Source organism: Ceratotherium simum, chromosome 40 (genome assembly GCF_057802395.1).
Source record: "Ceratotherium simum simum isolate JZ-2026a chromosome 40, ASM5780239v1, whole genome shotgun sequence".
Lineage (NCBI taxonomy): Eukaryota > Metazoa > Chordata > Mammalia > Perissodactyla > Rhinocerotidae > Ceratotherium > Ceratotherium simum.
In genome coordinates this window covers 5,414,984-5,442,629 of record NC_141939.1, presented here as the reverse complement: position 1 = coordinate 5,442,629, position 27,646 = coordinate 5,414,984, and the positions used below count along the sequence as shown (strand labels likewise).

Below are 27,646 nucleotides of genomic sequence, written 5' to 3'. Positions count from 1 at the left end.
TGGGTTGTTCCTTTAAGATGTATAAACAGGCAAATGAAAGAGGAAATGAATGGCTTAAGTCATTTCTTATTTCCAGTATCCTGGGTTTGGAATAATTACGGCCTGACTCTTTTAAGGCTCTCCTTTTCTGAGGACTAGTTGCTAATTTCTAGATCCTAGGTGGCTATTTCCTGGCAGCTTAGCCTCACCCTCCTATAGAGGCCTATAATATCATATGCTCTTTCTCAGGCAGTGGTTAACTTTCTCAGCCAAACGGTTAACAGTTCCTGTCTGTTCCTGCTGTGGGGTCCATGCCTCTGGCTACGTTCCCTCTGTAGCTCCAAATCCAGTCTCTCAGCACCCACTGGGTGGACTGCTGGGACCACAGCCCCACCCAACCTCTCCCTCCATCCACCCTTGGTTAAGGCCCTTTATGACTTTCTTTCCCAGGAGGCTACAAACCTGGGCGTCTGCCCTGGTGCCCTCCTCTCAGTGGCTCTCACCCCCCAGTGAGGATGAACTCCTCCGGCAAAAGCCACCTCCAGAGCCTCTCCCACATACACTCCACTCCTTCCCACTGCCAGCCAGGTCCTACATCACTCCCTCAAAAGACTGCCTGACTATCCAAGTTAGGACCTCTCTGAAACACAGCCAGACAGGTGACTCCCCCACAGAAAAGCCAGCACTGGCCACTACAAACTCCTCATCTGATGTTCAAGGCTTCCCTCCCTTGCTCTCCCACTTGTGCCTCTTTTGCACTCATGGAACAGGGTAACGTTATTCTCCAAATACACACGATGCTTTCCTATCGCCATGCCTTTGCATAGCTACCACAGAACTCTGGCATGCTCTTCACATGTGGTCCCCAGACTGGGCATCATCTGGGAGCTTGTGCAAATGCAGAGTCTTGGACCCCACCTCAGACCTTTTAAGCCAGAATTTCACTAAGCCCCGCTATAGGAAGCCTCCTCTGAGCCTCAGAGCTGGATGGGACCCCGTCTTCCTGGTGCTGTCCTCATCTCTCTGACACTTTCCACACTCTGCTGTGTAGAGACGGAGCCACGCTCACTTCTGCTCCCTACCTACAGATGGTAAACTTCTTGAGGGCAGGGACTGGGCCCCAGGGGTCTCTGTATCATCCACAGTGCCCAGCACTGTGCTTCATGTGTAAGCAGTGCTCAACAAAAGCTCAGAAAACAGAATTGTTGGCTTGAACTTAGAAATAAGTTTCCAAGAGAATGGAAAAAGCATGGTCTATCCTCCAAAATATAAACCTGGGGAAGAGGAGGAAATGCAGTCTAAGTGTGCTTGAGACACTTAATTCACATAGAAGCTCACATCACAAATAGAATCCTGCAGAATCTCACACCAGGAACTCCTACACTTAGTTTCATAACTTACGTAATGTGCTCAATTATCTAAAGAGATTTTATAAAATTCCCTCAGTGAATGTATATCATTTAACTTAATGTAGAAAGTAAACATATAACACACAACTCAAAAGGCTATAAAGATAAAAACCAATAAAAATAGGGGTATGCCCCAGTAAGAAGGCTAGTTAATAGTTAACACTCTCCAAACTCTGATTAATGAGAGCAGTTTTCTAAAAGTAGCAGCCAATTGGAAGTGACAAGGAAGTATTAGGTCTTGCCTCTTAAAATGCAATCAACCTTATAGGATCATTTTTCAAAAATAACTAGCCAATAGATAATCAGTAATTGTAAAGGATATGGCAACTATAAATGCCATCCAGATAAGTAAGAGTGATGACAAATACCAGTGTACGAAAATCCACGGAGAAACAGCAACACAACTCACATAATTATCACTGCAGCTCCAAGGTAACTGAACAGCCCTCCCACAGGGCTACCCCACCACCAGAGCCTGTCAGGGGCTCCCTGAGGACGCGGGCCAGCAGCACCCACCTCAATGATCTCCGTTTGTGCGTGCTTCGTCCAGAATGCCTGAGGAGGGGTGGTTACACTCACTGCTACAAAACTATTTGGTTTTCGATCTAGCGATGGAGTATGCAGCTCACTGCAAGCTATAGAATTAAGATGGGAAAGAAATGAATCCTTTAAAATCAGGCTCTAGTTAATTCTCTGTTCCAAACATACCCAAAGACAGCAAAAAAGGGAAATGACACTCAAAGGGATGAAACGATCACACTGTCAGTTGTCACAGGGAGGTGATTTTTTAAATACGAAACATCCTCTTCTTACTCTGCCCCATTTCCCCCACCCCTATGACAGCAATGTTGCAACCGCCAGCAGAAGGCCAGAGGGGGCTTTCTATGTTCACGGAATGGAGCACAAAGCCAACAAGCTCATACGGGGTCTGACCCATAAAGTTTCACCTTAATAACTAATTGAACTTCTAACCAATTGAGCTAAGCAGCCACAGAGCCTAGGGAATCAAGACGCGGCTACACATGCCCGTATCCTGTAACTGCAGTGGCCAGCCCTAAGCTTGTGGTGCCCCATGGGTCTCTGTGTGGATGCAGGCTGGAAGCAAGGTAAAATTCTATGGCAAAGTCAACAAAGCTTTCTTAAAAAAAAGGAAGTCACTGCTCATTTATTCTCCTTATAAGACTCATATCCAATGCAAGATTACTAAAAATGTTACTTTTCAAAACTAAAGGTACCCTGTAGAACTGTTTCAGTTGGAAAATTTACCGTACAGAGCCGACCCCACGGCATAGTGGTTAAGTTCGACACGTTGCGCTTCGGTGGCCCGGGATTCGTGGATTCGGATCCCGGGCGTGGACCTACACCACCTGTCAGCCACGCTGAGGTGGCGACCCACATACAAAGTGGAGGAAGACCGGCACAGATTTTAGCTCAGGGCTAGTCGTCCTCAAGCAAAAAAAGAGGATTGGCAACAGATGTTAGCTCAGGGCGAATCTTCCTCACACACAAAAAAAAGAAAATTTATTGTATTAAGCATTTTGAAACAGATTATAAGACTCAGATAATTCTATCATAAAAGTGACCTATAGGAAAAATGACCAAATTTCATTGACTCTAACATGCTACCTGTTGTAAAATGCACTGTGAAAGAAAAAAAGATCCACTGCCATTAGACAGTGATATGCTGATTTTAAAACACTTTCTGATTAAAGATATTAAAACATGAAAAAATATACATCTTGGAATTGATGAAATATATGGTAAATCAAAGTTCGATACCAATAGAAACAAGAAGCTTTTTCGGAGTGGGTAATAAACACTCTCCAGAGTGCTTATAAGCCTTTGGTTAATTTCCAGCCTTTTGAAACAACTGATTTTGACCACTTTTGCCAATGTTCTCATTGCCTTTATGGAGGAAAGGATTTTTGGAGGTCCTTACTCTGTCATTTCTGCCATCATCATTCTCATTCAATTTTTTAAAATGCTCACTGGTGACTGAAAATTCAGAAATTGATTTTTACTTCTGATAATTAATTTCGGATCTTGGATTCTCTCTTTGTAGTACCTTCTCATGTATATTTATGAATTTTCATTATTTATTGGTTATAATAAAATACAAAGAGTTTAAGCTTTCAGTCCAATGAGTTTTGACAATCATATACACCCAGGTAACCATCATCAAAACAAGACAGAGAACTTTTTCCATCAAACTAGAAAGTTCCCCCTCGCAATTCACAGTCAATTCCCTGACCTCTGCAACCACTTTCTGATTTCTATCACTTTTGTTTGTTCTTGAATTTCATATAAATGGAATGTTTTTGAGATTCACCTACACTGTTATATGTATTGATAATTCATTCTTTTTTTAATTGATAAGTTATATTCCATTGTATGAATGTACCAAAATTTATTTATCCATTCTACTGTTAATGGACATTTCAGTTTTTCCTAGTTTTGAACCACTGTAAATAAAGGCGCCATAAACATTCTTGTTCATGTCTTTTTGTGAACGTATGTTTTCATTTCTTTTGCATAAGCACCTAAAAGTGGAATTTCTAGGTTATAGTGGAGGATATGCTTAACTTTGTAAGAAGCTAACAGTTTTCTATAGTATTTGTATCATTTTACAATCCCACCAGCAATGTACATGAGTTCCAGTTGCTCTGCATCCCCACCAACATTTGGTGGAGTTAGTCTTTATTTCAGTTGTTCTAATGGATGTGTTTTAATCTGTACTTCCACGATGACTGATGTTAAGCATCTTTTCACCATGTGTTTACTGTTCATTTTTATAACTTCTGCTGTCAAGAGTCTGCTCAAATCTTTTGCTCATTTTAAAATCAGGTTGTCGACTTTTTTATTGTTGATTTGTAAGTATTTTATTCTGGATCTGTCCTTTGTCAGGTGTATGTGTTATGAATATTTTTTTTCCCAGTCTGTGGTTTATCTATTCATTTTCTTAATGGTATCTTTTGATGGACAGTAATTTTTTAGTTTGATGAAGTCCAATTTATCCCATTTTTAATTTTAGGAAGTGGTAGGCAGAAAAATGTCCCCCACCCCCCCAAAAAATCTATGTCCTAATCCCTGGAACCTGTGCATATATTACATTAGAGGCAAAAACGACCCTATAGATATGATTAAGGTCATGGATCTGGACATGGGGAGATTATTCCAGATTATCTGGGTGGGTTTAATCTAATCACATGAGATCTTAAAAGCAGAAGAGGAAGGTGGAAGGGTGAGTTAGAAAGATGTGATCATCAAAGAAGAGGCAAAAGTTCAAAGCATGAAAGGCACTCCACCTGCCACTGCTGGATTTGAAGACCAAGGAAGGTGGCCACAAGCCAAGGACTGTGAGCGGTCTTTATAAGCTGAGAACTAGCCTCAGCTGCTAACTAGCAAAGAAATGGGGACCTCAGTCCTCAAACCACAAGGAACTGAATTCTGTCAACAACCAGAACGAGTGAGGAAACAGATTCTCTCCTCGAGTTCCCAGAAAGGAATGCAGCCCAGCTGACACTCTGATTGTTGTAAGTCTCTAAGCAGAGATCCAGCTGAGCCCACTGGATTCCTGACCTAAGAGAACTGTAAGATAACAAATTTGTGTTGTTTAAAGGTGCTAAAATTGCAGTTATTTGTGTTGGCAGCAAGAGCAAACTAAAACACAGAGTTAGTGCTTTTTGCATTCTGTCCAAAAAATCTGTGTACGCTGAGGTTCTATGTTACCCTTCGTTTTCTTCTAGAAGCTTTACAGTTCTACTATTTTTTAAAGTTCTCTTCTATTTCTCCTACTATGTCTGCCTAACAGCAATCAAGGATTTGACTGTTCCACTTGCTCTCCCTCCGTTAAACTACACCCTTACGTGACACATAGTCTGGTCTCTCTCACTTGCCCTTTCATCAGGTGTGGCAAGGTTGGACTATCTGGGTCTTTCAAGCTCAAGTGGTAACAGATAGAACAGGTGGCCAAAGGCTGGGAAGACTGACATCAGTTTAAGGGCTGACAGGCAAAATGCCACCTTCAGAACACACCTTCCTATAAGTGACATTCTCTCCTGGCTTCGTCCCCCACCCAGCCTATCTAAATCTCACTCACTGTTTAATTTCTAGCTCAAGTTCTATAGCTTCCTATGAAGCTTTCTCTCAGCAGCCCACATAGTCTTCTGTTTATCACTTATATCACTCTTTTGGCATATTTCCGTAGAAACCATTTATCTCTGATATGTATGCCTTGTCTCTGCAACCAGATCATCTGTAATCCCAGCTGAATAAATGCTGTTCAGGTAAACTGGTAAGAAAGACATATTTCAAGTGCACACCATTTGACTCAGCAAGTTTATATCCAAGACTTTATCCGAAGGAAATAATCAGCAAAATGTATGAAAGGTCTATATACGAATATTCACTGTGGTGGTGTTTATAATGGCAAACTGGAAAAACCTAAATGTCCAACAATAGGAGACTGGTTAAAATAAACACGGCACAGCCATACAACAGATTCTATGTAGGTATCCAAAATGATGAGGCAGATCCCATGTTTATTAAAATGAAAAGAAGCCAGTGATATTTTACTACATGCAAAAACCATGTTAAGAACTCTAGCATGGGGGCCGGCCCCGTGGCTTAGCGGTTAAGTGCACGGGCTCCGCTGCTGGCGGCCCGGGTTCAGATCCCGGGCGCGCACCAACGCACCGCTTGTCGGGCCATGCTGAGGCCGCATCCCACATACAGCAACTAGAAGGATGTGCAACTATGACGTACAACTATCTACTGGGGCTTTGGGGAAAAAAAGAACTCTCGGATGGCATTTTTGTAAATAATTCCATCATCTCCACAACCAAAAATCATTAAAAATTTCTGCATAGCACTGTATGGGTGTAAAAAAAAATCTGGAAGGATCTATACCAAAATGCCAACTATGATGATGTCTCTGTGATAGAGTTTTCTTTTCCTCTAACATCTTCTGTATTAAAGGTTTTAAAATGAGCACTTGTTAAACTTTTATCAATTTTAATTTTAAAACAAAATATTTGACCATTCAATCATCCAGCTGCTGCTCCTCACTCTTTTTTTTCATTGTGATAAAATTCATTTAATGTCAAATTCACCCTCACCTTTTTAAGCTATTTCTTCCTCCATGCATCTAATTAATGTGACTGTATTACTGTTTCTGATTTGCCAGATTCAGAACTATCCTGATTTCAATTATAACAGTGAGGATTTTTAATTCAATTATATCAACTCTCATCTTCTCTCTACACTCACTCAGTTTATTTTTTGTTGTTGATAAATCCATATTTTGCATTATTAAAGCTAAGTGAATATTATTATGGGCCAAATGGGATTTATTTCACTTCTCTCCCACGTTGGACCCTGTTTCCTGGATCCTATGGTTTTCCTTTTTCTCAATTTATTCCCTCTTTAGGGTGTAGCACATCATGCACTAACTTTCAGAGAAGAGATGAGGGGGAAGTAAACTGGAAACCCTGTATACCTGAGACAAGTTCCTTTCTATCCTCACATTTGATTGACAGTCTGGTTGAGTAAAGAATTCTAGGTTGAAAATATTTTCCACCCATATTACAGGTGTTGTCCCACTGAATTCAAGTTTCCAATGCTGCTGACAATCTCCACGCTGGTGTTATCTCCTGATCCTTGGACACGATTTTTTTTTCTTCTCTCCTGAAGTTTTTAGGATCTTCATTCTACTCCCAGTGTTCTGAAATTTCATCATAGTGTGCCTTGTTATGGATCTTTTTCACTCATTACGCTGGGTCATTTTTAACCTAGAAACACCTTCAGTTCTGAGAGAGTTCTTGTATTATTTCTTGGTAATTCCCTCCCTTACATTCTTTTCCATTTTCTCTTCTAAATATTGGACCTCCTGAATTTGGCCTCTAATTTTCCATTTCCATTTCTCTCCCATTTTCTATTTTGCTTTTCAGTTTTCACTTTTGGGGATAACTCCTTGAATATCTTTCAACCCTTACAGAATTTAAATTTTGTCTATCACATTTTACATTTCTAAGATTGTCCTTGTTCTTCATTGTTCTTTTTTCTTTATAGTATCCTGTTATTGTTTATGGATACATCTCTTCTCTTGAGGATATAAATTAGAATTTTTTGATGTTTTCTTCTACTTTCCTCAATGTCTCTGTTTCTTCCAAGTTCTATTTTTTTCTATCTGTTTTTTTCTTTCACGTTGTGGGCATTCCACAAAGGTCTAGTGATCTTTGACTATTCTTTCATTTTGTTTTAAATCAACTTTGAGGTATCTAATTTATATATAAAATGTACCCATTTTAAGTGGAGTTCAATGAGTTTTGATAAGCGTATACATCCATATAACCACCATCACAGTCAACATATAGAACGTTTCCATCACCCCTAAGGGTTCCCTGTGCCCTCTTTCCAGTCAATCCTCACCCTCAGTCCCAGACAACCATTAACCTGTTTTCTGTCATTATAAATTAGTCTTCCTAAGTTCCACATAAATGGAATCATACTATATACAGCCTTTTGTGTATGGCTTCTTCCACTCTGCATAATGTTTTTGAGATTCATCCACGTGTTTGTGTCTATTAGTTCATTCCTTCTCCTTGCTGAGTGGTATTCCACTGTATGCATGTACCAGTTTATTTTCCAGCTGATGGACATGTGGGTTGTTTCCAGCATTGGCTATCATGAATAAAGCTGCAATCAACATGCACGTACTAATCTTTGTGTGCACAAATAAACGTCCATTCCTTTTTAAGAATGAGGTACTAGAAGGTTGCGTGTGCATAGGTGGGCTAGGTGGGCTCCAGGACAGTGACTGGGTAGCTGGCTGGCCTGCTTCTGGTTGGGTTCCAGAAGGCCAGTGTCTCTTTGTTTCTTTGGGTGGAGTGGCAGTGGGTGGCTTACTTTCTCCAGAGAGAGCCTCCTGCCTGGAGGAATGAGCTTGGCAGAATTAGGACGAGAGGAAGAAGCCTGGGGGGGGCGAGAGTGGGAGCTTGTTATTCAACAGACTTAAACTCAATCCTGTTTTTGTCTGGCCCTTCACTCCACTCTCCTCTGTGCTGATGCACCCTGGCCCAGGGCCTGTCTGCTTCTGAAGTTTCTAGAGAGAATAAACCTCCAGCCCCTGCACAGCTAAGGGAGTATGGTGGGAACCTGAACCCAAACTCTTCCTTATACAAACCTTCCAGTAAGCCCCTGCTTTTGTCTCCTGGTCTCCCCAGTGCCTTTGGGACAAATCCTCTGCTTGGCTTCACCACCCCCACAGACAGGTGTGCCCAAGCTTCTCTCCATCTGCTCCCTCCTCCCAGGTTACATGCTGGGGGTTCCAACATGTCTCAGTGTACAGTTTATGTTTCTGTCTCTCATTCTTCCTGATGTCTGAGATGAGTTAAGATAAGGGGATGGGGATGGAATATGTTCTCTCTTCTGCTGTGAAACTGAAAGTCCTTGGGTTTATTATAGTTTATAAAGAGCAACAAAGTTCTAGGCTGGGGCACGCAGGTGTGTGAGAGCCCCAGCAGGGTTAAAGGTTCTTCTCTTGCAACCTCCCCTTCCCAGGACACGGCACAGTACTCACTGCCCACTGCCAGACCCAGCCATCAATCAGGGCTGGGGAAACCCTCTGAACTCATTTAGGAGCATTTAATCTTTATCAGAGTTTAATATTAACTTGATAATAATGCACTTACATTTTTATGGGCTTAGCAATTTGCCAAAGTCCTTTGGTTTTGTTTTAACCGCCATGAGCTTCTTCATCTCTCAAGTGGTAACCCCCACACAGCACATGAGGAAACCGGTCCAGCGAGGTCAAGTGGCAGGCTCAAGACTATGCAGCTAGTTTGCAGCAGAGTCTGGACTAGATTCCAGATCACCTGACTCCCCAGGAGGTGACATGAAAGATGTCACACCACCTCCTGGACACTGATGCCAGGCCACCAACCAATGCTGACCACCACCCGGGGGATGAGGGAAGGGGAGAGGAACACCGGACAGCGTCGGGCTCTGGAGAAGCGTCTGTGTCTGACCCCACCCTGCTCTCGGATCGCCTGGGTAAGCCGCAGTAACGCCACACTTCCCTGTTCCTGGAGCCGGCACATCTACTACAGTTTTTAGTACATTCTCTGGTCTGATGCTCCCTGAGAGGGAGAGCATGCAGGTGTCACCAACATCGTTTACAGTGTGGGGAACAGAGGGCTAGAGAGCTCAACTCACCCACACAGGGCCTCATGGCCAGGGGCTGACCATGCTGGCCCTAAGCCCAGTTTTCTCACCCCTCCCTGCCTCTCCCAGAGAGGTAGGAGGAGGGGAGGGAGGCTGCCCCTGCAGTTCTGGGTGGGTTCACCTCCCATCCCCCCACCACTGCCAGCCTGGGGGAGCACATGCTGAGGAGACAGAGTCCCACAGGCACACAGCCCCCGAGGCTCCCTCCCACAGGAAGTTCACACCTGCCTCGGCACTTCATCTCCTGCAGCAGCAGGGGCAGCGGCAAGTTCTCTGAGACAAACGCTTGCCACAGCAGTCGTGTTTTTGTTTTTGTTTTTAAGAAACATATATTTAAAAAAAAAAATTTAAAAAGACACTTACCTAAGCTGAATTCTAAAATGGGCTCATCTGGATCTTGCATATTTCCTGAATCAAAAAGACATGACAGAAAAAAATCACCCTTGATAAATTTTTCCCTTTTATTTATTTATTTATTTAATTTTATTTATTTATTTATTTTTTCCCCCAAAGCCCCAGTAGATAGTTGTATGTCATAGCTGCAGATCCTTCTAGTTGCTGTATGTGGGACGCGGCCTCAGCATGGCCAGAGAAGCGGTGCGTTGGTGCGCGCTCAGGATCCGAACCCGGGCCGCCAGCAGCGGAGCGCGAGCACTTAACCGCTAAGCCACGGGGCCGGCCCTTTTCCCTTTTAGATTTTATGCAAAAACCCAACACATTTGTGGTAATCATTTCACAATACACTTAAATCAAGCCATCATGCTGTACACCTTCAACTTATACAGTGACGTATATCCATTATTTCTCAATAAAACTGGGGTAAAAAAACCAACACTCTACTTTTTTCCCCCTCCAAAACTTATACGAGATGATTTCTTCATTTTCTAAATACTTTTCTTTTGAGGCTCCTAAGCAGTCTCGGACCCCAAGACCAAACCCCCTCCTCCTGGGGTCTGCACACCCACAACAGGCAAGGCTTTCATTACAGCCTGGGCACCTGCCAGACAGGCACCGTGGACATTCCCACGTCATCTACTGGCAAATGAGCCCTGCAGGTGCCCACCCAAACTGGAAAACTGTGGGCAGGTTTCAGTGGAAGCAGCTCCCAGGAAGAGGGCTGACTTTTCCCTTCCCATTCCGATGCAACCAGAAGGATGCCATACCAGGGCCCCCTCCAGCCTGGGGCAGTCACAGTGGGCTCATCCTGGCTGTCTGCCAGGTGCCCCAGGAGGCAGGTGTGGTCCTCTCAGCAGCACCGCCACTGCGTGTGACCCACGCTCTGTGAGCTCATACCAAGAACCCAGAGAAGGCCCTGTGAGGCTCACCTGCCAGAGAGAGGCCAAGCATGTCGGCGGCCACATCGATGGTGGAAGCCCGCTGCATCGCACGGGCCCTGGCACTGTGGCGAGGGCTGTGCTCTCTTGCTGTCATGATGTCATTGGTGATGACGTGCTTCCTGTTCCTGGGTCAGACCACGCCTGATTCCCCGGAAAGTGCTGTCGCCAAGCCCTAGTGCCCTAAGGTGGCAGTAGTCCTGAGAAATAGGAACAAACACTGGTAAGGAACACAGGGATGGCGACCAAGAGACACTGTGCTCTCACGGAGAGAGCACTTGACCTAACATAGGCAAGAGGCAGCGAAGCCAAGGTCCTCTGGCAGGCGAGGGGCCAGGGGTGGAGAGTCTGATGATTGAGGCCCCTTCCAATCACCTCTTCCTCTGCCCTCCCCAGAGCTCTCTCACACACACACCAACACGGTATGACCAAGGGATCCCATAAAGAAATCACGTTCTCTTCAACAAAGTCATGCCATGTTAAATGATGGTTTAAATATAATCATAAAATACGGCTTTGGAGATTGCTTTATTATGCTTTTCCACTGGCAAGTCTCACAGAATCTTTAAAATTTTAAATCAATCCACTATGACCTCTGCTAGAGGGATGAAAGATGCATGAAGAGGGTTGCCACCCACCAGCTTCAACAGCATGGCAGAATGCTGGAGAGACAAAGGCAAACGTCTCCAGCCTGCTCCCTTTCTTCCCGGAGCTACGGAAACTTCACGTGTGTCTCAGTCTAGGGCTTTCCTTCCCACAAAACATGTATGTGATAATCTACCTAACCCAAGTGGATAGTGCTGTGCTATGCGTATGGAAGTCCTCTGGGCAAAGTGCCACTGCAGGCTGAATCAGACAGACGCTCTGGCACAGCACAGAACTCACATTCTGCTCTACGAAGCAAGAAGTGAGTTTCACGTTTTTCCAACCCTATACGCTACAATTCCCACTGACTCTAGAAGGAACCAAGCTTTAGAAGTTAAGAGAATTAGACTGAGCAATAGGCTGGATTAAAACACCCCTCTCAAAGTTCTCCATATATCCAGACACACCTGTCTTCTCAAAGTGTGTCAACACTTTTAGACTTGAAGGGCCTGTGTTCCCGCCCTTGAGTTAATTTACCCAGCAACTTACTGGACATGTTTGCTCTTGGACCAGCAGAGACACGTGGCATTTCTTCATAGAAGCACATCCAAATCCATCATCTAAAAATAGAAAATCATAAACTTAACCAGCTGGTCACACATGAAGTTCTTGAGAATGCATATTATAATGCATAAGTCATAATTTCAATGCCTAGAAACACGGGGAAGCCAAGAGCTGCTACAAGTTCCTTTGAGCTCCACGTACCAATCTAACCTTCTGGCTCAAAAACAAAGGTTTTGCTCAAAACCCAAAAGAAGGAGAATAGAAAGTGTACATTCCTATCCCCCCTCCAGGGATGATCCAGGGGGATTTGGGCCAGCCCTACAGAACCTACTGGGCAGCTAGGATGTGGTTTAGGGAAAATGAGGGGATAGGAATCTGAGTGCCAGTCTTCCCGCTTACAAACGTCAGGCTCTGGGACAAGCTGCTGGGCCCCTCTGAGGTTCTGCTTTTTAGTGTCTAAGATGAGGCTAGTTGTACCCATCTCAGGAGGCTGCAGTGAGAACCAAATGTGCAAGAATGGGAGTGGGCTTTGCAATCTCCACTGGGCTCCCACCCCGCAGCTGCTGCTGCCTGCACCGTGCACCTTCCTGTGGAGCAGAACACCCAGGCTCCAACTCAGTCCCAGCACTGCTGGGGGCTGTCGGGCAGACCTCAGGGCCCAGCGCATGAGCATCGAAACTGTCGGGGTTTGGGGTGTAGTGTAAATGACAGGATAAACAGTTTCCTTTGCAGGCTGTGCCCCTACTCCTCCCACTGGGGGCACCCAGGAACCTTTAGCCTGGGCACCTCAGTAGAGAGGGCAGTGGCCTTGCTGGGCATTCACAGTAGAAGTCACCAAGGGGAAGACTCATCAGTTTGCTGACATCGAAAGGCATGAAATCAAAAATACGCAAGGAAAATGGGAAAGACTAAGAAAGGACTTGCAGTACTAATATCTTATTTTACAGTAACCCTCGCACAAATTAATAACAAAAAAACCCTCACTAACAATGCGAGTGGCAAAAGGTATGAATTCATAAAAGAGGAATACATGTGGTGAACATTCTGGAAAAGTGACCAAACTCATTCATAATAATTAAAGAAATGCTAAATATACCTATATTCACCTAAAGTAGCCTTCCAAAAGAGGTTTGTTTGCTCATCTAATGAGAATACGCTTTGTTGGCAGACCTAGAGCTCTCCTATATTGTTGATAGCATTTTAGAGTGGTATAAGCATTTCAGAAAGCAATTTGACATTATTTACCAAAATTTGTAAACAATAACAAAATTCTCACCAACAGTCCAAAGATGATTACTGTAGCATTACTTACAATGACAAACGCTGGACCCAATCTAAATGCCCAGCTACAGGTAAGTACAGTCTGTAACAGCTATAATACACACTATTATACAGCTATTAAAATGATTATAACAAAGCCAATAAACATATGAAAAGTTCTTCAACCTCATTAGCCATCAGGAAAATGCTAATTATAACCATGAGATACCTCTGCACACCCACTACAATAGCTAAAATGAAAAAGACAGACAATACAAGTGTTGACAAGGATGTGGAATAAATGGAACCCTGATACACTGCTAGTGGAGTGTAAAATGGTACAGCCACGCTGGAAAACTGGCAGATCTACTCAAGCTGAACATATACATACCCTGTGACCTAGTATATAACTCAGAGTGGAAGTGCTAACAGAAATGCATACTTATGCTCACCAAAAAAAAGGTGTAAAGAACATTTAGAGCAGTAACATTCATAAAAGTCAAAAACTAGGAACAATCCAAATGTGCATCGACAGTAGAATGGACAAAACAACACAGGTGACCCTTTGAAACAATATCAAGGGCAATAGTCAGACACATGAGAGCATTTTCTAGGCAATTCCATTTCTTTTTTTTTCCAAGGAAGATGGTTCCTGAGCTAACATCTGTGCCAATCCTCCTCTATTTTGTGTGTGGGTCATTGCCACAGCATGGCTTGACAAGTGGTGTAGGTCTGAGTGGTGTAGGTCTGCATGCCTATCTATGACGGTCAAGCACAGGCCAAATGAGTCTGTGGTGTCAGAAGTCAGGACAGTGGTATCTTTGAGGGGCAAGGACTGACAGGGGAGGGCGTGACGAGGCTTGCGGGGCTCTGGTAATGTTCTCTCTCCTGACCTGGGTGCTGGTTCCCGGAGTGAATTTACTGTGTGAAAACTCATCAAGCCATACATGAATGATTTTTATACCTCAATGAAAAGTTTAATTTTTTAATGACTATAATAAAGACCGCACAGCATGAAAAAACGTCTATGTCAGTTCTGCATCATGTGTGTTTTTAACGCAATATTCTCCCCGTGCTCTGGTTACAGCCATTTAAAAAGATATGACAGAGGCAAAATGCCAGCAGGACACCACATCAAGACGACGGCCACGTGTGGGGGCATGACCATGGGAAACTGTTTCCTTTCTTAGCTTACTGTCATCCTCTCATGTCACTGAAAGTGCACCCCATGCTGGCCAGAGGCAGAGGCGGCACCCTGGGTATGAATTAACTCAAGGAAGGAGCTCTTCTCTCTTGCACCTTTTCCCAGTGTATCTCCAGTATTTCATCGCCCTGCCTGGCTGCCCTGCACAGCTTGCAGAGAGGTTGCAATCACTCCACTTCACTCGGAACAGCGGAGAGGCCTCCTAACAGAGGGCAACATCTGTACTCCGACATCTCGTCAGCCCAAGGGAGGTTCCCAATCTCCCTTCCCTCCCGTACCCCCTCCCCCCTCCCCTTGCAGGGTCCCTGCCCACTCCTCCCATCTGCCCCCTCCCCTAAAGGCATGGTTGGTATTATAGGTATGGCGAGATTCTGGGGATAGAAATGCTTAAAGGGGAACAACAACAGACTAATTTTACACTTGATGTAGTTCACAGATCAGAGAAGCTTTTAGGTCAAAAGGACCGCAGAAGGTACTTCATGGTTATTTGGGGGCATTTAATTAAGATCTGCAATTTAAGTCATCAAGACCCAGAACAGAACTCTAATTTGCACAGCTGAACTCGATTTTCCTTATTAGTCTCATTAATTTAAGATAATCTGCCAAGGATTCTTATATTCCCAAGGTCCCTCTTTTCCCATTTGAAGACCAGAGCTCATCAGGAAGAAAAACCACACTTAAAGAGGACAGAGAGCATGTGGGAGTTGTTTAGGGGACTGACATTTTTTCCTGAGGGGCAAGAAGAAAGAAGGAAGCAATAAATCATAAAACTAACTGCCTCCTCTCCTGACCCTGTGAGAGAGGTTCGACCTCATCTGACAAGAGGACACAGGTCATCAAATCGACAGCAAACCCAAAAATGTCCCTTCCACCCATGTGGGGGCAGGGGAGACTATGGTAGAGGGACGTGTAAGGAAGATGGAGAGGGATGTTACATTCACACGGGTTCATGGGATTAGTGAGGGTTGGTAATGACCATCAGAAGCTTCTCAAGGAACCAGTCTTGGGAAAGGTCTGCCTTTCTCCTCCTCCACGGGTCAAGGAATCTCAGGCCTGGAAGGGGTTTTGGAGGCCACTCCAACTCAATAACCTCTCAGGGGCTGCTGAGCTGGAGTTGGTGGGGGGACTAACCACAGAGCTCCATTTTTGTCTGTCTTATACACTGGGGTATTTCTGAAAATAATCTTAAAGAGGAGTTGCACAGATGACGTCGTGGAAGTCTAGACAGGGTGACTTTCTCAAGGTCACATGGAGATAAAGGATGAACTATCAGAATCAACCCAAAGCAAAGAACCTGAACACAACTGGGGCTGTTCTCCCTGCCCCCCAGACCCCCAGCCTATGGCTGTCATTGGGGGCAGCAAACAGGCTAAGAGCAAACCTTCCCCGGAGCCTCCACTCTCCAAACTCAGGCAGCACAAGAGAGAAAGTCAGATGAAAGGCTTGTGAGTCAGAGCGTGAATCAACAGCCCCTGAGGAGGAGGTGATTTCAGGAGTCAGAAAGAGGAAGAGTTTTCTCTCAAAATCCCAAATCCAGGATAGCCACAATCGCCGATCGAGGAGGCGTCACAGTGCTCACTGGCACCAAAAATCTCTACTAGCAATAACCTAAGAGAGACAGCCGCCCCTTCCCACATGGAGCCTTTGCTGCAGACAGAGCCCAGCAGCCAACAGCCTTTCCTCAGAGGCTTCCAAACGCGGCCAGCCAGTCTGTACCTCAAGATAATGCACTTCCTTGCGTGACCGTGGGATGACCAGCTGGGCACCTCGTGTCTCGCGAATGCCAGACTTAAACTCCTTGCTTCTTCCATATCCTCCTGGGCGCCTCGTTCCAGCCTAAACGCAGACCAGGCGGTCCAACCAACACCAACTAAGCAGACAAACCGTCAGCGTCTGTGGCTGACTGTGCTTGCTCACCTGGGCCTGGCTTTGTCCTTCTTCCCAGGCACACAGACAGGTTACTCTCTCCAGCCCCTTCCAGTTCGATGAAGCTGTGTGACCGAGTGCAGAAGAGAGGCACACCAGCTTAGACGGGGATGGTAAAACCACTCACAGGATCCTCCAACGCTCTCTCTTCCCTGGATTCCTGGCTGGGTGCAGGAGACTGAGTGGATAACTCAAGGCCCCAGGGTAAGGTGGAGGTACTAGATGGAAGGAAACCGGGTCCCTGAGACTGTGTGGAGCAGAGCCCAGCTCCCTGCCCCTCCTCCACATACAACCTACAGGGAGCTTAACGTGAGTAAGAAATAAATCTCCATTGTGTGAAGCCACTGAGATTTGGGGGTTGGTTGTTATAGCAACTCACATTAGTTACCTCGACTAAAGTCACACACCAGGCACTCAATAAATGGTTATGATGAAAATAAAAATTATAACCACCGTTAAAACTTACTGCACAATGATTGAGAAAGAATGATGCTGGGCCGGCCCTGTGGCTTAGCGGTTAAGTGCGTGCGCTCCGCTACTGGCGGCCTGGTTTCGGATCCCGGGTGCGCACCGACGCACCGCTTCTCCGGCCATGCTGAGGCCGCGTCCCACATACAGCAACTAGAAGGATGTGCAACTATGACATACAACTATCTACTGGGGCTTTGGGGGAAAAAAAAAAAGGAGGAGGATTGGCAATGGATGTTAGCTCAGAGCCGGTCTTCCTCAGCAAAAAGAGGAGGATTCACAAGGATGTTAGCTCAGGGCTGATCTTCCTCACAAAAAAAAAAAAAAAGAAAGAAAGAATGATGCTTTGTTCTCTGAATGAGGTATGTCTAGCTCATGAGAAAGGAGCCCACAGGTGGCAGGCAGACTACCACCGGGCTCCAGGAGATGGGAAGAGCACAGAGAAGCAAAAACTCCACTTTAGCAGGGAGTCAACATGACGAATCTTTTGCCCGCTCTCTAACTCCAGGTCAAACTCAGGTCACCGTGATATTTCCTGCCTCTCCTCCACCCCTAATATCCCCCGGCTAGGCCTGGACCTCACCACCCTGGACACACCTTGGTGGAAGCTGGCCTTAATGTCAGGAAAGCAGGTTCTGTGAGGTGACCCTACAGCTGAGAATCCAACTAAGAGAGAAAGAGATCCATCTCTACCACAGGGCACCCAAGATCAGCCTCTGTTCCCACGGGTCCCCTGGAGCCAGCTGAGAATTGAGGCTACCCAGGTCTCCCCCCAGACCTGGTCTATACCCCATAGGGGCTTTGGGACCCTCTGGGATTCAGGGCCACCAATTCCTTGAAGCCTAGCAAATAAGAGAATGACAACAGCATGGGTGCAAAACTCCATGACACAGGCACAAACTTGGGGATGGGCACAAGCCGGGTGGGGTAAAGCAGCCGATGATGAGAACTGGGTCAAAGCCAGGCAGCTGTGGTAACACGGATGGGCAAGTGTCTCCAGAGGAGCAGAAACAGTGTCTCCAGAATGTCCAAGGGCAAGGGTGACCAGCAAACCGGCAGCTCCACTCCAGGGAAAAGGCAGAACTGATTGTGTGAAGGCTCAGCACACCCAACATCAAAACATTTCATAATCTGCTCCCAGCATCTCCCCAGATCGGTCACCAGCAAAGAAGATTCGGCACATGGGCAACGACCAGGAAGGCCTGGCTTCTGAATATTCCAGAACAACAGCCAATGGCAGAAAATTCCTCTGGCTTCTATTTGACATGAATGAATGAATGAATGTGTGCCTCTACATGACAACTCAAAAATTTAAATGCTATGAATCAAGTTTCGATGCAAAGAAAATGACAGAATCGTTGTGGACAGAGGAGTGTGCTACTGGGGTGAGGAAACACTGAAATTCATTCTTCCTTAAGACAAACTCGAGAAGGCTGCTGAGAAAAGTTAAAGAAAAGAACGTTAATGAAGGAAATCGCCATCTGATGTAAAGCAGAGAAGGGTTATGGGGTGGGTATGAGTCACTAAAAGCAGAGAAAAGGGACAGGTTCTGGGAGGCAGGAGGAGTTAGGCCTTCCTTTATTTTAACTTGCCCACTTTGGGGACTTCTTCACTCGTTGGATGCTCCACCACTTTGCACCCCTCCCCAAATGCATGAGAATAGTGGAAGCAAGCAGATCTTTCATTTTTTTCTGTTTCAAACAAGTCAACTGCCTAACAAAGATCTTACTCTTTCAAACAAAGTCAAATATGTCTCCTTACCATAAAAAGCAAGGAATGCTGCCTGTCTCAAAGGCTCAGGTATTACCTGGGCAGGAAATGCCAGACGCCCCAGGAACAGAGACAAGGGTGGAGGGCCTCTAGGAAGCTGGTTTTTAGGAAGGAGGTGAGGGGGCTGCCCTCAGTTGTCCTCAGAGGAAGAACGCCCTCCTGCGCTCTGGCCCCAAGCCCACCAGGCCCCGGACACTCCGGTCCGCAGAGGGCTCTCAACACCTGCCCTTCTGAGACCTGAACCCTTGGGATCAACCTGCAGAGGCCCAGAGCTGGGCTCATGAATGCAAGCACGTGCTCAGTTAATGTCACTCAGATCCCTCCTCCTCTACAAGTGACTGTGCAAGAGCTACTGAGCTTCTCTCTGCCTCAGTTTCACAATCTGTAAAACAGGAATAACAACACCTACTCACTGGGATGCACTAAACAGCAAGCACACACGTAAAGAAACATGTACAACACCCACACAGAGCCTGGCGCACAGAGACGTCAGACACGTGAGTTTCTCTCCTTGGCTTTTCATAACCCCCTATGCATCTAGTCCCGCACTGCACTTTTCTGGGGCCTTCTGTGAGCCTGGAAGGCCCTTCCCTCCAGATGAGACTATTTACATTTTTACCCAACTTTCCAGCTTTCCTGAACTTCTCAAGCAGAACTCTTCACCCAGGGCCATGGCTCTTTGCTTGTGCTTCAGTTCATAACGATCGTATTTTCTAAACCAAAAAGTTAGGCCTACAGGCTGCTGTTGGGAAAGAACAGGTGAACAGAGCACCATTCCTGGAGGCGCTGTGGCTTGGTGGTGGAGCCTGGGCACTGGTGTCAGACCTGGTCAGCCACTGGGAGCCATGTCACCTTCACAGGCCTTGGTTCCCTCAACTGTAAAATGAGGATACGCCTGCTGCTAGAAGGAATCCACCGCCCCCCAATCAGAGAGGCGAGTGTAGAAGGAGACACTGCCCCAGCCCCCTAGAGAAGAGGGGTGACTGCTCTATGCCTTAGGGCCGGAGGTCCATTAGGATCCTGTTCTTGAGAGGGGACACGACATTCCTCCTGGGCTGGAGAAAGGCTGTAGGGAGGCCCGCTTCCTCCCACCCCTTCGGAGCCGGGGACCCTGCTCTCTCCTACTTCCTGCTCCCTGCACCTGCACCGGGCCTCGGGCCAGGAGAGAGAAGTTCACTGTGAGTAAAGCTCCAGCTCAGAACACCGCCAAACACATGAGCATGCTACAAAGCGTCGGTCCAGTGCAAAGCGTCGGTCCAGTGCTGTGAGTATTTAAATGCAGGAAACGAATGTGCCTTAGAGAGCCAAGCACAGGAAAACAAGACGTGCTGCAGCTGGTGTATATTCTCACCTGCAGACACAAACAACCCAACAACCCAACCCAGGGCCCCACTGGGCCTGTACGCAGCAGGAGACATTCAATCTTTTACCTCCTGCTTCCCACTTCCCCAAGCCCTGTTTTCTGCTGGTGACACTGAACAGGTAGCAGTGGCAATGAGTTCACCCAATTTAATTAACTAACCTGCCTCATCAGTTTAATGAATTTGGTAGCTGATATAACATAATGCCTTAACCCAGATTCAAACACGCATCTCTGACTCCAATGGAGGAGTCGGTCACCTTGGGTGGGCCTGTGGATATTCCTCTAAACGATGGGCAGGGGCGAATGCCTCTGAACAGGACAAGCCCAGATTGTTCCAGCTCCCCCTACAGCCCCTTGGTATTCCTATCTCAGTCAACAGCAGCTCCATCCTTCCATTTGCTCCAGCCAAGAAACAAAATCAGCACAGGCTCCTAGATTCCTCTTCCTCCCACACCCAATCCATCAGCAGTTCTGTCGGCTCTATCTTCCCCATAGATCCAGACTTCAACCTGCCTCAGCACCCCTGCCCCACTGCCCCAGCTTCCGATCAATCCCTCTGCAGCCCACCGTCTGTCTCAACACTGCACTGGCGAGACCCATGAACCCTTCCATCAGTGTCTTCATCTGGCCCCCACCCTGGCCTCCTTGCTGCTCAGGCCTCCTGGTTGACCCTCCTCTGTGAGGCTGCTCCTCCTCTGAGGACAACGGAGGGCAGCCCCCTCACCTCCTTGCTAAAAACCAGCTTCTCCAGGAGGTCTTCAGGACAGCCCAGTTTAAAACTGCAGCTCAGCCCCTTGTGGCTCACCTACAAACCATGAACCTTCAGGGGATGTTCTGTAGGAACTAGTTTGAAAATACGTCACCATGAAAAGAGTGCTTAAAAGTGTTTGTGCTGGGGGCCGGCCTGGTGGCATAGTGGTTAAATTCACACGCTCCGCTTTGGTGGCCAGCGGTTCGCGGGTTTGGATCCCGCCCGTGGACCTACACACTGCTTATCAAGCCATGCTGTGGCAGCGTCCCACATACAGAATAGAGGAAGATGGGCACAGATGTTAGCTCAGGGCCAACCTTCATCAGCAAAAAAAAAAAAAGTGTGTGTGCTGAGCAACATGGGTGCCAACACTAGGTCTGGGTGCTCACATCCGGGAGAGGAGAGAGACGTGTTAATAACAAGCAAATGCAATGTGAGGGAAGGGCCAGCAGCAGCTGCAGGTCGGTGGGGGTCCTCTGGCCGCCTCTGCTATAACAAGCCCTCCCACACACTTCAGCCACTTTTCTTAAGCACCTGCACTTTCTTGCTTCTATACCTCATGCTGTTTCTTCTCTATAAACTGACAGTCTCTTCAACAACAGTGAGGGTCTCTCATGGACCAGGCCTTAGAGATACAAAGATGAACAGCCAGGCCTAGTCAAGAAATGCATCACAACAAATGTAATAAAAACATGAACAGTGAACAATCTGAGGGCCACACTGGTGCTGGTGAAACCTCTTCTGAAATCTTCTGTTATGTGAGGCTGGCCTGCTATTCCCTCCTTCCCAGCAGGGGCGCCCCAGGCACTGGAACCAGGGTTTCTGGAGGCTCCTTCTTGGGGTGAATCAACCCAGTGTTCTTATACATTACTCCTCTCACTACCACGCACCAGGCTTCATTTGTCATTTGATTACGACATAAGTTTCCCAGAACACCACAAAGAAAGAAAGAAATGGAAACACTGCATTGAGCACTACAGTCCATCATAAGAGCTGCCTGTTGGTACTGAGACAATGCACACCCGTGTCATTCTCTCTCCTAGAAATCTCCATGACGCTGACAAGTCTCAGGTCTTGCTCCACTGTCAATTCGGCCACTCGAAACCCTCACATAATAAACTGAAAGTTCGCCTGTATGTTGGCCAGGTAGCCTCTCAGGAGTGCCACAGAAATTTCCAAATAGGTGTGTAAAACGACTGAGGAAACCATCCAGTATCTATCAACTCCCACTGTCAACGAAGACATGCAGTTCCCAAAGGACCAAGAGCCAGAGATCGAGGACAATTGCTTCCCTGTGACCTGTGGGTCAGCTTATGTCCGAGTGGGGCTCCGTAAAGGCCCCCCCAGCTAATGAAGAAAGGTGTCATCGCCGGCCCAGATGCCCTCCACTCCCAGGGGACTTACGCAAAGCTTGGTTCCAGGAGGTGCATCTAGCAGAGAACTGTCTCCTCCAGGCCTGGGTGGGGGCGCTAAGCCCTACACTGGGCTGGGTGTGCCCCACTCATTGCCTGAGACTGCTCTTTCACTTCCCTTTTCTTTTCCCACCCAAACCCAAGGCTGTAAGGCCTGGCCTGGTGCCTGCTTCTACCTCCCCCAACCCAGAGCTGGCCACCTGGGAGCTGGGCCCTGCCCTCCTCCAGCCACCAGGGCAGATACCGCCCCAGACTCTGCTTCTCTCCTCTCCTCTCTGTGGGAGGGGTCTGTCCTTTTAGATAAGGGAATGGAGTGTAGGTATGGCCACAGCTGCTCAAGCCTCCTCAGGCTCACAGTGCAAAGAGCGGGGTGCCCTCCCAGGGGCGGTGGCTCACACCCTACCTACAGCAACTCCCTCTGTGCCTTGCTCTGACAGTGCTTCTATTCACCCCATCATCCCAGACCTTGGCGGTTCAGTGACAAGGCTGTCACGGTGAGGGCAGGTTCTGGGTACTCCTGCTATCCAGGCCAAAACACCATACTTGACAGCCAGGTCACTTGCACCGCAGGTTGGAAAGCCCAATTCAGATGAGTTTAAGCAGAAAGGTATGTTTGTCATGAGGATTCTGGGCTGACTTACAAAACTTGAGCAGGAACATGGCTGAGCTGGCCCATGGCCCTCAATGTCAGCAGCACAGACAACTCTTCTCAGCTCCCCTCTGCTCACCCATATCATTCTCCCCTCTCCCTGCAAATGAACCTGTGCACAGGGTGGTGTCAAGGTAGCCAACAGGCCCCAACTTTGAACTCTCCAGCTCTAGCCACTGAAGAGGCTGAATGCACAGATTTTCTCTGAGTCTGCAGTCCAGCTCTCTCCGTGGAAGGTAATCCAAGAGTCTAACTTGGGCCAGGGGACCCTGGCTGGAGACCTGGGGTCACACTGTAGCATGGGTGCTCCCATGAGAACCATGACTTGGTGGGAGAGAGTTCCCAAGAAGGGGTTGTAGGGGAGGCTGGACAGAATCATCTCAATTCACCGCAACTTGTAGTAGCCAAATGAAGAGACCCTACAGAGAATGTTTCTTATACTTTAAAGAGAAAAGTCAAAGAACTCCCAGTGTTAACTAAATCTTTTTTATATTATTTAAAATAGACAACATAAACATAAAATTAAGTATAAACTCTTTTTCTTTGGAGCTCTTAAATTACCATAAAACTAAAAGGGATCTATAAATTAATGATGAACAAAATTCCAATACAAATGAACTCATGTTTACGTTAACAACATGACGGAACAGAAACATCACATAAACAACCCTGACTGATCCAGGGGCCTCTCCTGCCACACCTTCCACTCCACCCTTGCCTGGCCTGAGGCCAGAAATGCCCACAGTGGCCAATTTAGTCCACCAGCAGCTATTTGGTGAAAATAACAGTGGCCAGCAGCCACCATTCCCAAAAAAGTGAGTTGTCAAGGGGGCAGAGGAGCGGAGATACGGCAACACTTCCCTGCACTGTGAACAGGGAGTCTATGGATTCCGGATGGCAGGGCACTCCAACATGCTGTTTTGCTCATCTGCATGAAATCAAGAGAGTTACAGGAAAAAGGTGCAAAACACAGCTTTATGGCTTGCTGTGTAAAAATGCAAGACTGAAAATGCCAGTTACCTTCCCTGAGTCCCCACGATGGAGCGCTCCCACTGTGGGCCATGGTAGGTGCAAACTCGAGATGGTGCCCACGACACTTCCTTTTGTGAAGAGCAGCCATCTGTCTTTCCCACCCATTACTCCTCCCCTCAGTCTGTTCACAGCATTACGCTCCTCCAGGACTTCATCAATATCTGTGTGAATTCACGTAAGGATCAAATTTCTCACAATGCTTCCAATCCATGGGAGAAGTTCAAGGGAGGAGGAGACCAAGAACTGCCTTCTGGCCACTCAACCTGCCTCATCTGGTCTGCATGCAAAGAAACACCTTGTCTAGAGATCATCTCAGGTAGAAAACCTCACTGGGGGAGAAGTAGGAGGTGACCAACAACGATATGGCTCGCAAACGCCTTCCATGTCGCCTGGCTTGCTGGGTCCTCACACCTCACTGCTGGGCAGTGGTTTCACAGATGGAGCCAGGCTCACAAGGGTAGACGGGCTTCTTCAGGGTCATGAGCTATGGAGGGAAGTCAGAACCCCAAAACGGGCCTTGCTAGTCCAGTACTCTTTCTACTGTACAAAACAGAGCACAGGGTACATTAATTCAAGCTACAACCAAATGCTGCTAATAGGCACACTCTTTTTTACTTGTCGTGTTCCTTTTTTAAGTACTTTCACATATCTTATTTTAATCTTACAAGGTTTATTAGAATATTATTTTCTACCCTCCATCCCTTCTCAGGACCCCCTAAAAGAAAATATCTCAGATTCAAGACACACTAAACAGTATTTCCCTCTCCGTCCCCACCCACAGTCTTTACAAGTGCCCCTCTGGTTCCTCAGTCTCTGAACCAATCTCCAGCTCTCACATTAAGCAACACTAGATACCAGAGAGGAAACGGCTCTGCCAAGAGAAGGCAAAAGAGAGAACTTTAGGATGGCAGCAGCTTCTCTTATTGCATCATCCGTGTTTGACTTCCTTTTCCTAAGCTGAAATTAAGCTCCTTGAAATATTTTTGTCAAAATATTTCAAAATAAATTTTTAAAAAACACAAAAATTTGTGACCACGATAAACAGACAAAACCTAATCAACAATACCAATACTAAAGTAAAAAATATACATATAATGTTCTGAATTTCTGATGGTGGAGACAGGGCTTATATAAATATTGTACAAAAGGGTATATTTCAGTGGGAAGGTAGAATGGGAAATGCACCCACCCCCTGAACCAGCAAGTCATGACTCAAGACCTAGTTTCTACGGTGACACGTTAACCACGCCCCCCATTAGCAGGGGTTCCTCTGCTCTTTTTGTATGACTACTGTGTTTTTTTGTCATTTCCTTCTCTTTACTGTTCCCAACAGGTTTTACTCATTCTGTAGAATATCCCAGTTTAGTAAGTGAAGAATTGTGTCAAGGTGCTTTGGGAAACAGTCACCACGCTGTCCCCTGGTTCACACTGGTGACACACACTCCACAATTCAAGAATAAAACATGCATCCTCTCTCTCCTTACAAAAGCTTTGGGAAAACAAAGATCCAGCTCCTAGAGCTTATCTGATAAGATAGCCTCAGGCTTACTTCAAGTTCTGGTGTCTGTGTGCTGGCATCACACCATGCAGTTTCCAATCCAGCCAAACCCCTCGCCATCCTCACTCCAGCGCCTTCAGCAGGATGGTGCGTGGGCCTAAGAGACACTTACAGGTTCTCTCCAAATACATTATTTCCTTCTAGACTACCATTGACAGAGCAGGACTAACAATAATTTGAAAGTTCCATGTGCTTCAGGTGACTCGAGTTGGGTGGGTTCAGTTTATTTTTATAATCACTAGGAAAGTTTGTTTTCTAATTAAGTGACAAAGTTGGCTTCATGAGAGAATATAAAATTTTCTGAGTAGCAACAAAATTCCATAAAGGGCTATAAATGAGAAGCAACCGCCACAGATCAATGACATGCCGAGAAAACAAAGTTATTTCTGGAACAAGGCAGTCTGCCAGAAGACTGGGGCCGATCTGCCCAAGGCCTCCAAGTGGGCAGCACCCAACCAGTCCAATTTTAGCTTCTGCACCAACAAACCAGAAGCAGGGAGTGAAGTCCTGGTCTTCTACGTACCATGGAGAGAGAAAGTGGGTCGCACATTTTGCAAGCTTTACTATATGTAAATCTCTAGCGAAGTGGTATATTATCTGCTTTACTTTAGCTGCAAAAATGGAACACTGTTTTAACCAATTACTGTTGGGTGCAACACGTAAAGGAGGCTCTGAAAGGACTTACAATGTTCCATATTTTCACATAAAAATAAAAAGCAAGCAGTCCTGACTTTGACCTGAGACCTCTCTGGAGAGAGGGTTCTAGAGCTTCAGCTACTCAGTTGTGTTGTTCGGTTGTTTGGGGTTTTTTTGGTTGTTGTGTTGTTTTGTTTTTGTTCTTTCCCTCAGAGGATGTGATGTGATAGGACTGAGACCGGAAACCAGCTCTGGCTAACCAGCTGGGAAGTTAGACTGGCACAAAAGAGAGAGTCCCTTCTTTCCCCTATTTCATCTGTGCATCTGTGCAAGGAGGAGAGGACATGGCCAAAGCCGGAAAAGTCAGGATCCCTCCTCAGGACCCCCTCCCAGTCAGCCTTTCCAATCCTTCCTCCCAGTGGGGCCCTGGTCAAAGCTGAGGTGGAGGGTGGGGGAGTTGAGGAGGGGTTCCATGGCTCCACCACCAATCAGTGTTTCCCCTTCACAGCTAGCCACTCAAAGGGTGGCCTGGAGTGTCCTCGGGACCAGCGCAAAGAGAACCCTCACAGGAGGCCTTCCAGGGGCCTCTCCCACGGTAGCCTGGCCACAGCTCTTATTGCAAAGCTGACCGTGACAGGAATGACGAAAACCCAGGAAAAGCAATTTTAAAAGGAGAGCCACAAGAGTGACTCTGAGGCCCATGCACCTCTTCAGGCAGTGCCCAAAGCTGCCCAGCAGTGCTGCGGGTGAGTGAGCCCAACCAGGCAGGGAGAGGCGCCATCTGACACTCAGTGTCCTCATGCTCCACAGCAACATCTGCCGTGGCACCTCTCCCCAACCAACAGTGAAGACCAGGCCCACAGGGGCGGGACCAGGGGCAGAGGACAGAGAACAGTTCTAGGCGTGTTTCCATCCTTAGCTGGCAAGCCTGGCCCAATGGCCTGCAACACCCCCCGATAGGAGTGTTCCTGGGAACCTGCGACCTGGAACCATAGTTGTTCAACCATTTGTTCAACAGGTGCCAAGTCAGGCACTTAGAGGGGAGGCACAGGTGAGCCAGAAGTGGTCCCTGCCTGTAAGAACCCAACAGCGCAACGATGGAGTCAGACCTTCAGACAAGACAACACCAAGACAAAATGAAACACACGCCCCAGGCTGTAAGGAAGGTGACGAAGAAACCTCTGGCCAAAGATGACCTAGACACACTGTGGACAGATGTGACTTCAAAAGGAACAAGCATGCTCAGGGATAGTTAATTCAGGGAACAGGGAAGCCCAATGTTCTAAGGGACAGAGAGAATGAGCTGGAGAGCCAGGACGGGGTCAATGCTGGGGAGCCACTAATACCAGACCATAGAGCTGAGCTTCAGCTAGTAGGCCATGAAGAACTCTCTAGAACTTCAACTGTTCAAATAAATCTGAAAAGTCTTGGTACTCTCTTGAACTCTCCTACAGGGCTTTTGAAAACAAACCTTTGGCTCACTTGGTACAAACCAGCTCGGGCCTTGGTAAGACTGGGCCAAG

General features: G+C 46.7%; 1 protein-coding gene across 9 annotated transcripts in view; it reads right to left on the bottom strand.

The window, feature by feature from the left end:
- INPP4A (inositol polyphosphate-4-phosphatase type I A) overlaps nt 1-27,646 on the bottom strand; it is a 136,456-nt gene that overhangs the window by 51,418 nt on the left and 57,392 nt on the right. For 8 of the 9 annotated variants that reach the window (XM_087426189.1, XM_087426190.1, XM_087426191.1 and 5 more), the window contains exons 2-5: nt 12,080-12,150; nt 10,937-11,145; nt 9,975-10,019; nt 1,905-2,023 (exon numbers count right to left, since the gene is read on the bottom strand). In XM_087426189.1, the coding sequence (XP_087282315.1) occupies nt 1,905-2,023; nt 9,975-10,019; nt 10,937-11,042 (270 nt within the window). In that variant the 5' untranslated portion in view covers nt 11,043-11,145; nt 12,080-12,150. Of the gene's footprint in view, nt 1-1,904; nt 2,024-9,974; nt 10,020-10,936; nt 11,146-12,079; nt 12,151-16,475; nt 16,647-27,646 lie in introns of those variants that run through there. The other variant, XM_087426186.1, reaches the window with a different exon arrangement.